The 10,818-nt window shown below is 47.2% G+C and overlaps 1 protein-coding gene across 1 annotated transcript in view; it reads left to right on the top strand.

Annotated features, from left to right (window-relative positions):
* Window positions 1-1,216: 1,216 nt before the first annotated feature.
* The window catches only part of LOC135808966 (uncharacterized), a 19,255-nt gene continuing 9,653 nt past the window's right edge, over window positions 1,217-10,818 (top strand). The window contains exons 1-6 of the mRNA XM_065322216.1: window positions 1,217-1,673; window positions 4,679-4,799; window positions 5,269-5,475; window positions 5,802-5,919; window positions 8,044-8,175; window positions 8,917-9,066. Coding sequence (XP_065178288.1) covers window positions 1,616-1,673; window positions 4,679-4,799; window positions 5,269-5,475; window positions 5,802-5,919; window positions 8,044-8,175; window positions 8,917-9,066 — 786 coding nt within the window. The 5' untranslated portion in view covers window positions 1,217-1,615. The remainder of the gene's footprint in view (window positions 1,674-4,678; window positions 4,800-5,268; window positions 5,476-5,801; window positions 5,920-8,043; window positions 8,176-8,916; window positions 9,067-10,818) is intronic.

The following is a 10,818-nucleotide window of genomic DNA, read 5'->3' as shown; positions in this document are numbered from 1 at the left end:
TGGACGCTCCGACGTGTTGTGATATCTGCCAGGTGCGCAGTAACTAGTATTTTCATCGCTATAGCGAGGACGACGCCGATCGGCAAACTCTCGCTCACAGCCATCACCAGCCTCTCAAAACCATCACTTGGCATCCCCCAGAGGTATAGGAGAAAGCCAAAACAGCTCTCAACAAACAAAAGCTAAGGACGATGGAAAGAGAGCATGTCAAAAAGAAGACGAACAGTATGAAGTTCAAATGGTTTTGAACACTCGTACCACCAACTATACCACTTTCAATAAATCGTGACGCCATTTTGTTTTAACATGAATATCGCGGATTAAAATGACTTCAGGCGAATCAATGACTTTTGGATTTTTAAATACAATTTTTTTAATTTTGTTCTTGTTGGCCTACCCGCAGTTCGTACCCTGGTAGGTCTACAGTACTACCAGTACCGGCTATACTTATAGTATACTACTAGCGCAGTGTTGGAGCATAAGGATAGGAGTGGCTACATCCTTCTTGCAGGTGACAGAGAGCCGTCACCGTGTTCCGCCAAACACCACTGAGCACTGCCAAATGCAGCAAAAGAGAATCTTGCAATGCATTTTTCTCTACATAGATCTACGTGCAGTCGTGCACATGGCCGTGCAGGCGCAGGCAGGAACATGAACAGCCAGTCTTGTCAGTGCACAGACAGCCAGCTAGCTAGCCAGACACTACACTGACTGACAGTCATTCTGTATATCGGTAGACTACGTTCTCTATCCTTTGTCACTGCCACGACACCAGGACACTGACTAGTCTAGTCTGAGTGTCACTGTCACCAGGCAGTGGCATGCAGTGGTCACTGAGTCTGCGTCAGTCCACACAGACTGTCAGTGTGAGTGTGACTCTTGTGAGTGTGAGTGGACACTAGCCCACACCGTCGGCACACGATATCTGCCCGGGCCTGAGCTAGCTCGTAGATCTACTCGTAGTCGCATACTGGGCATAGTTTCCCATTTCACAAGCAATGGAAAATTGTGTAGTGAAGTGGGAATTGTATAAGGAGTTGGAGGTGAGAAATCGCGTAAATCGCGAGGGCTAGACATAGTTATATCTCACCGGAAACTCCGACATGCAATGCAGCACAGACAAGCAGTGACCAGTGGTGACATACGATAACAGAGAGCCAAGCAAACTCAGCGAGTCTGGACTACGTCTACATAGTCATTATCTGCTACGGTCTACTGCTAGCATGCAGTCAACACCCTCGAAGTACCGCGGACAAGCGGTGTTTTGAAGAGGACGACCGATCTCTACCTGGAGCACGGGATGCTGTACCAGTGTTTGATCAGCTCAGTCGTTTACACCGGCCGTACAGACGTCAACAACTCGCCAGTTCAGCGGCGGCATCTCCACTGGCTGCAGAGTCAAGACTGAGTCTGGAGTGTTGGTGTCCGTATGCAAGTTTGCAGACGGTGCGATATTCTGGATGCCGGTGATCTGGTGATGCAGGTTGCCTCGCTGTAGTGTAGCGTAGAACGAGTCCGTTCTGCAGCCTGCAGAGCTGTCGTTTCCTCAGCTGGAAGAAGGACGAAGCGAGAAGCTGGCGTGAATGCCAGTTCAAACAACTTCTTCCAGTCGGCTATGGATCCCAGACCGCTGCTGTGCTGGTTCATAGCGGTTATTTTCTCCTCAAATACAGGTAAGAAGTGGTTCATCTCTGTGACACGAGTTGCGGCTACCCACGTGTGTGTAAACCTTGTATTGAAGGCTAAACGATTGATAGGGGAGGCGTGCTGAAAGCGTAAAAGATGAGTATTGCAATATTCACTGTTCGTATTCTGCCATGGTTGAGCAAATTGCTTTTTCCTAAACTGTTGGATTTGTCATTCGTTAGCCATTCGGTAGTGGAGACGACATTATCGCTTGGCTAGTCGGATTAATGAGCAAGAAGTAATAGTTTTGGTCTGTGCCAAAGTCGATTCAGACTCCAGAGGCAACCCAGGGTTTCATCAATTCAACTAATTATTATTTCACTACCAGTGACAGAGCAATGCCAATGAGCGAAATGACTAGGAGACCCATGCTAGCAGAGCAGCAATGTTTCCGCTTCAACCCTCATAGGCCGTTGTGCAGAACAAGTGTTAGTGTGACTTGGTCTGATTGTAGTGTTTTGTGTGCGGCACAAGTTCCGTGTTGACTTTAATTCAGGACTGTACTCGCAAAGAGATATACGTCTGTAACTAACACACACTGTTACTTTGTAGTGTAAGGGTAATCCAAGGAACACTGATTTCCTCATGTGCATACCAACATTCCCAGCCCATCTAACTGCCGTTTCCTCAATTTCGGAGGTGGCAACATGACTATGTGCATGTATTGACATGTGCATGAAGGTTTGATGCACCCAGGCAGATGCGCAACAAACCCCAAACCCGACGTGTAAAGCAGCCCAAGAAACATTGAAAATGATCACACTCTTTCGCAAGTACTTCAGTATATGGATAAACTCTGTAGTGATCGATAATTATGTTAGCTGCAAGTCGTTGCAAGAGTCCGGGCCAGTCCCCCAAAATAGTTCTCCATTTATCCCCAGAGGAGATCCCACTGTGACAGTGTGAGAGCAGCTTGAGAGGATTTTCCTTTGGCCTGAGCAGCTACTACAGCTGTAGTACTAGTAGTATGCTAGGGACGCCTGACCAGTCACAGTGGGATGCAAGGGCGAGTGAAGTGGTGAGGTACCAACAGCACTACAGTATGTCCGTGATGGTAATGATAGGGGAGAACTGCTGATGTCCTCTGTTTCCTGATCATGATGGTGCCAGATGTTGTGCCATCATTGGGTAAGGCTTGGCAGGGTGGTGTCCCACTGATAGCAATAGCCACAGCGGGCCCACCCACACTGATATACCGCCAGCTACTGCTGTTGCAAGGCAATCCCACCTTTGTCCTTACTCAGCCTCTGTATCCTTCGATCATGACCTTGACTGTCTAGTGATGGAATTGATCATATGCGTCACTCACTATGAACAGTCACCGGCATCATGTTTTACCTGCTTTCTGTACTCTGGGGTGTCGATAAGCAATGGCTGGGTCAAGAATTAATTTTAGCATGGATAGTCTTTCTGCTAACATTGTCATTGTTCAATGTTGCAATTAAAAAAATTATTTGTGGCTCATGCACAGCAGTATATGCTACTTCAACTTAGCAGTGTACATGTAGCATGGCATGTATCCTAGTAGGACAGTGTTCTTGAATCATGGCGCATGGCATGGCACGACAGTGATGAAACACATCTTGTTTCCAATGTCGCCTTCCTGCGAGTACAGAACGACCATGCTGTCTTTATCATTATGGCTACCATGGGCCTGTTTCTAGTCAGTAGAACGTGTGCCGCAGTAAACTAGTGATACATTGGCTGATACTGAGTATACCCTCATTGGGTAGACACTTGCTTGAAGGGAATAAGCACCTAGGCCACCTTGTGACCTACTTATGAAGTTATGTTCTGTTACAGAGCAGTCCTGGCTAAGTGAGGCCAAGGGTTGGATCACCTTAGCATGTGGCCCACTACTACTAGTGGAATGATAACACTCTACTGCTGTAGTAGTACTTCAGTAGTAGTACAGCTGAGGTTCTCATCTCTAATTTTGTTTTGAAGACAATCGGGTGTGTGATAAACTGATAGGATAACACTCCAAGTGCAATGCATCCTGGTGTACTTGTTTGTCATACTATACGGGGGACCTAGGGGGCAGCATGGCACTTTGCCACTTATGCTGCTGCATCCGACTTGCCCATTTTCATGTTATGGTTATTGACAGCACTTGTGTGTTGCTTTCCAAAGGTCCAAAGGTGCACGAGGTGTGTGCACGTGCAGATATAATATTATGTATTGCAGTGAATTATGTGTACAATGAAAGAAGACGTACTTAGATTTGTATATACTTTGCTGTCGTGCATGTGTGTAATATGTATGTATGCACTGTGAAGTGTGTGTGTTTGTGAGTATGTGTGTGTGTGTGTTGTGTGTGTGTGTGTGTGTTGTGTGTGTGTGTGTATGTACGTGCTAGCACTCTTGCCCAGCTGCACCCACTGTATCTTACTCCTTCGTGTGTAGATGTACTTCCTAAGACCATTGTCCCAATATGCATGGGTGTGTACCAATCATGCAAAACTCTTGTCCTTCCTAGCTTGTGTGCTTGTACTGTGGGGCACATGCTTGCCACAGTTGTCACCAATACACCCACTGGGATAGGAGAGAGTCTGAGAGAAACGGCCCCTCGGATACTGTAATGCCACAAGATTGTTAAAAGTGTACTCAGTTTATGTTTGTCAGTACTTTCTGTGCATCTCTTTTTTTACCAAAATCAAGTGAAATGTCAATAGCCGCACAACCACTGACACACATACAAGTCATCCGATAGGGAACTGCTTCTCTGTACCTAAACTTTCTGTTCATCTAGCCCGGTCTTTTGACCTCATACCTAAAGTTTTGAGCACCTAAAATATCTGAAATTAGTGTATCAAAAAAACCCAGATTACCAATGTGTGTGTGTGTTTGTGTGTGTGTGTGTGTGTGTGTGAGTGTGTGTGTGTGTGTGTGTGTGTGCGTGTGCGTGCGTGCGTGTGTACTGTATGTAATGTGTGTGTGTGTGTGTGTGTGTGTGTGCACGCGTGCGTGTATTTTTGTTCTTATCAAACAGGTGTAGTTGCATTACGCACATATAAGTATCTCAAACTTCACAATGGCATTAGAGTTCTGCTTGTGTCAGATCCCCATGCATCAAAATCTGCTGCATCCCTGGATGTCGGAGTCGGCAGCTGGTAAGACTCAGCCAATGTTTACTCCTATAATTATAGTGTTATTCTGTTGTTGGCCCGTGTCAAGAAATTGTAAGCAATGACCGACAGGAATATGTTTTAAACCGCCGCTTTGCTTCTTCTGAACACTTCAAGTCTGTGTATGGGTGGTTGCATATGCATGGCTGGCTGTGACTTCCGACTCAATGCAGACTTGGAACGATGGACACTGGAAACCTGAACGACACTTGACTTCAGCACATCATGAGGATATAGATGTCATGCTGCAGGCATGCAGAGGAAAATTAATGTTTCTGATGAGTTGATACTTGGTGCCTTTACGTCCGCACATCACCATTGATCAGTGATGCCCGCACCGCTGACATACCCCCCCCCCCCCCCCTGTGCTACAGGACTGGCAACATTCCTGTTTTGTTCCAGAACCATGACTAAATGAGTGATTGGTATATTCCTTTGTTGCTCTGCTATGCAGGAGTGATCCGGAAAACATCCCCGGCCTTGCACATTTCCTGGAGCACATGCTTTTCTTAGGAACCAAAAAGTATCCGGTTGAAGGTGAATACCGGCGATTCCTGTCCAAGCACGCGGGAATCGAGAATGCATATACAATATACGAGAATACAAATTTCTATTTCTCCGCAAGTGGCAAGTTGGATGTGTTTTCGGAAGCTTTTGATAGGTAAGTGGTGTGATTTCTTTGATGTGTGCATGTTGTAATGTGTCGGGTTGAATTCATATTGCCACGTGTTGTGGTGCCTGATTGTCACCGGGATGATTTGTTCTCGGCCCTGTGATGCATGCTTCACGTAAGAGGGGGCTATGGTGCATGTCAGAAGTACATGACCCGCAAGAATGTGAATCTACAGTCTGCAGGGTGCGCGATGGCAGATTTTCCCATCGCATAGCACATCTCTACACTCTACATGCTTCCTTTGTATGATAGGAAGAGCACACAGCTCCCCCTCACTGTGGATTTTACTGCGCCTCCCCCTCTGTATTGGCCAGGTTTGCACAGTTCTTTATCGCTCCAACACTAAATGCTGGCGCTGGGCAGCGCGAGATGCAGGCAGTGGACTCCGAGTTCAGGAAACGCCTCAACAACGACTATCTGCGATTCAGACAGGTGAGTGGAGACAGAGAGGTAGATTCCTGATTGGGATTGTTCAGACTGGATGTTGCATGGTACCATGTGTGATTAGCATGTTCCCCATACTTTTTATTGTCGCCTGCTCCTGTTGCTCACATTTAACTTCCTTCATTTTCCTGACCCCGGTCTGCCTTCGCCATTGTTCATCATTTCTTTTCCTCATCTTCTGGAGAGGATGTTTCATTTATTTTATTTTTGTCAGCTACTTAGTAAGCTGTACAACTACAGCGAGATGCATTTTCGACAGCCCTTTGAACATGCGTTTATTTGAACACCGCTGCTCTTCCCTTGATGATCTCCCTGCTGTGGCATTTTATCCCTTGCTTAAAGGGAAAGTACAGTCAACTTTGCGCATAACGACACTCGGCGGGGCATCAGAAAAGTGTCCTTATTCGCGAAGTGTCCTTATAACCGAAGTCCCATTTGAATATATGTGAACCCATATTTTGTATAGTATGATATGCATATCAAAATCAAGCTCTTTTCTTGCTCTATGTCGATGTGTACTCAGTTATTTTCATATTGCAGTTGAAAGGAACTAAAAATTCAATATGCAAGGGAAATCAATTGAAAAATATGCCTTTTTGAGCCATCTACAGGGCCAGAGACATGTACATGTATGATGATTACTGTACAATCATGTACAACTACATGTACATTGTATACATAGGTGTGCTGGTAAATCCAACAATTTTGAAGCCAACATAAAAAAGGAAGAAAACCCCCCCCCCCCCCCCTTGGCTGCATTTTCTTGCATGTGTGCAATAATATCCATCACCAGTGCACCGTAGGTTCTGGTACTTCTGCATGACGGGTACATGTACTTGAAATAGCTGTCAAAAGCCCAGAAAGTCGTTATTCAAGCAGTGGATATGACCACGGGGCACTAAAAGCATGTCGCTATACGCGAATTGTCGTTATTCAGATAGTCGTTATATCCGAAGTTAAATGTATACAGTTAGATGGGACTTTGCTCTGGGCATGGAAATTCGGTCGTTATTCGCGAATTGTCGTTATATCCGCAGTCGTTATTAGCGAAGTTGACTGTATACCCTAAAATAAAATGTTCACCAGTTGTAGTCTTCGGGGTGCTGAGTCGAATGATCTTGGTCCGAGGAAGCTGAGACGCTCCCTTCCTCCTTTATTCCCAATCGAACTCGCGCACTTTCACCGAAACTGGGTTACTGCGCCCCACTAGATAGGGATTTGTATGGAAAAAGTCACTAAAAACGCCGTTTCGTTCTTATAAAAGCGCGGATGACCGCGATTGGTCCATATGTTGTAGTCTTTTGGCCGCTGAGTCGACTGGTTTTGGTCCGAAAAGGTTGCGATGCAGCATTCGGCCCTTATACCTAATCGAACACGGTTGAGTAAGCGGTCACGTGCTCATTTACAGCCTGTTTGGGCCCGTTTATGTCACTCGAGTTGAACCTTTGAACCAGGGAGTCGTAAAAGCCTCTTACGACTCGCTGCTTTGAACCTTTGAGTTGAATCTTGATGTGAAAATTGTACTCTGCAGGCACGGTGACCAGGCGACTGGTGTACGCATGAGCACGTGACCGCTCACTCAACCGTGTTCGATTGGGAATAAGGGCCGAACGCTGCATCGCAGCCTTTTCGGACCAAAACCAGTCGACTCAGCGGCCACAAGACTACAACATATGGACCAATCGCGGTCATCCGTGCTTTTATAAGAACGAAACGGCGTTTTTAGTGACTTTTTCCATACAAATCCCTATCTAGTAGGGCGCAGTCACCCAGTTTCGGTGGAAGTGCGCGAGTTCGATTGGGAATAAAGGAGGAAGGGAGCGTCTCAGTGTCCTCGGACCAAGACCATTCGACTCAGCACCCAGAAGACTACAACTGGTGAAAATTTGATTTTAGGGTGTACTTCCCCTTTCAAGGTGGTTTTCTGTATGATCGTATTCCTTTGTTCCGAGAATTTCATCCTCTAGTTCTCTCTCAACCATTTGCTCTGTGAACGATATCACATCGGGTCGCTCTATCTGTGGTGTGTGATTACGATCAAGAGATCTTTTGTTTAAGTCCAACTCTGACAACAGTTTGCTCGTTTCTGATGTTGCTGATGCTTTGTTGTAGGTGCTCATGACAACTGCAAACCCAGAACATCCCTACCATCGCTTTACGACAGGGACGATTGACAGCCTCAACATCACAGGCATACATCAGAAGCTTGTCACTTTCCACAAGACGTACTACTCTGCCAATTTGGTGAGTGGGCAGTTCCATTATGCTTACCAGAGTTCTTAGAAGCTGGTCGTTAGTTGAAAGATCATTCTGCACGCCAGCATTCAGGCTGAATAGGGCAGTTAAAATTCGCCTTGTTTTGCCTGAAGTGCTAAAGAATGGGTTGGGACTTCCCAAAATACATTTCGTTCCAGCGTAGATTGACAAGGAATGAGAACATGCCAGGCCGGACCAGCTTGCCTTTTGTTCTTTTCCTCGCAAGATCACAGTATGCCTCTGCAACGCTCTCACATGGTCCCTGGTGTTCTAGCCGAGTGAGAAAAACCGTACACTACTGCTATTCTATAGTGGAGTCAGTGACCACTAGGCAGTCACACAGCACTAGTGTAGTATGGGTACAGTTTAGCACACATGAATAGCACAGCACGGCGTAGGTATTCATGGTAAGCTGTGCGCCTACTCACACTGCCTTTGCTCTCTTCTCCTCCTTGTGAGTGAATGAACAACAACGTACAATCCGTAACTGCAGCCCCTGCTCAGTAGCTGTTTGTTTTTGTCCACACAATTATTTATTTTACGAGTTGGGGTTGTGAATAATGGTGAAAAATAAATAAATAAAATAAATAAAAAACTGCATACCTTGAGAATATGGGTGTAACACTAACTTTACTTTGAATGCACACTTAACAGTGTGTGAATGCTCTCACGTTCTTGACTGCAATGTTGTACTGGTATTGTATCTACTGCTTGACGCGTCGACGGTAGATGACACTGGCTGTTCTTGGCAAGGAGTCACTCAACACACTGGAGCGGCTAGTTCAAGACACGTTCAGCAGCGTACCCAATCTGAAGCTGAAGCGGCCCACGTTCAACACGCCAGCGGCGTTTCCTGTGCCGGAATTCACTGGCATCAAGGTGAGGCGCCTGCATGATGGCAGCATGTCTGGCTGCAGTACTGTAACTGCATGTACATGTCTATGATTATTACCAGTTTACCACTATGTTACCAGTCTCTGTGAATACTATAGGCTAATGAGTATAGGCATGTGTGTGTGTGTGTGTGTAGTTTCCTCTCTGCGTAGAGATTGTTGTATTATGATGTAATGCATTACGTAGCCATGCAAGAGCATGCGCGAGATACGCATCTCGCAGCTGCCTACTTTCATGCAGGATCCTTTAGATGTCGCGTCCTTATGATTTGCCTACAATGGCCAAGTGAGAATATAATCCTATCGTAAACAACTAACTTGTTTACCCCGAAACATGGTGTCAGAAGTAAACTAAATAAATGCCCTAGAATTGTCGCAGTAGCGCCACCGGTGCAAGAGGTAAAATGGCAGAAGCAGCCGGATTTACCCCGCCGTCGATGGATTGGCAAGCCGCAGATTTACCTGATGAATTCGAGCGGTTCCAACAATACTGCCTTCTAGTTTTCCAAGGGCCCTTTTCCGACAAGTCCGACAAGGAAAAGGTCGCCTATGTCATGCTATGGATCGGGAGAACTGGTGTTGATGCTTTCAATAGTTTCGAGTGGGATAATGCAAGCGACAAATCCAAAGTAGCTGCCGTCTTCAAGAAATTTAATAAGCATTTGCAGCCACGGGTAAATGCACGACTGGCTCGGTTTGAGCTTCAGAAATACCGCCAGCAACCCGACGAGTCTGTAGATGATTTCTTTGCGAGGTGTAAGAAGAAGACGTCCAAGTGCAAGTTCAGGGACGCTCAGGAGACTAACGATCGCCTGATAGAACAGCTAATCGTGGGGACGAAGCACTCGAAAGTGCAAGAACGCCTGCTGGAGGGTGGTAGTGATTTGACTCTGGACGAAGCGCTTGACAAGGCCCGTACTTATGAAGCAACACAGCGCCACATGGAGCAGCTGTCCACCGCCACCAGCAGCAGCCGTCTACCTGAAACGGTTCACGCCATTTCCAAATCTGTGGGACACACAGACTGCGGCAAATGTGGACGAACCCACCACCCAAGCAAGTGCCCAGCGCACGGCTCCACCTGCAACAAATGCGGGAAGGCGAATCACTGGGCAAACGTATGCCGTTCGCAGGGGAGAGACGAGGCACATGGAAGGGGCCAGCAACGCGGACGCTGGCGCCAGAGGAGCCCCAGCCCGCGGGAGCGCTACCCCCAGAGGAGCCCCAGCCCACGGAGACGCTTCGACGCACTGCATTTCGACGCCGTCATCATCGACAGCGTCGAGCGTCACCAACCGCCACTAGAGCGAGAGGTGTTTGCGACCCTCAATGTCAGCCTGGACAACACCAACAGACCGGCCACCTTGAGAGCCAAGGTGGATACGGGCGCCCAGGGCAACATATTGCCGCTGAGAGTGTTCTGCCAAATGTTTCCCCAGCACGTCGGACCAAACGGATACCCAAAGCCGAAGTCCGTGAAGCCGTCAAGTACCACCCTCACAGCGTACGGCGGATCCAAGATAAAGCAATGCGGAACCCGTCCTATTCCGTGCTCTTACGATGGCAAGAGTCAACTCGCTGACTTCTACATCACGGACTGCCCTGGCACTGCTATCATCGGCCTCCCGACAGCGACAGCCCTGCAGTTAGTCACGCTGAACTGCGCTGTCCAGGAGAAGCCAACGAGCATCCGAGACAAGGACGACCTGATGAAGCAATACCCGAAGTGCTTCGATGG

This window comes from Sycon ciliatum, chromosome 2 (genome assembly GCF_964019385.1).
Source record: "Sycon ciliatum chromosome 2, ocSycCili1.1, whole genome shotgun sequence".
Lineage (NCBI taxonomy): Eukaryota > Metazoa > Porifera > Calcarea > Leucosolenida > Sycettidae > Sycon > Sycon ciliatum.
Note: the sequence above shows the minus strand (reverse complement) of the source record. Positions and strands in the feature narration are given on the sequence as shown.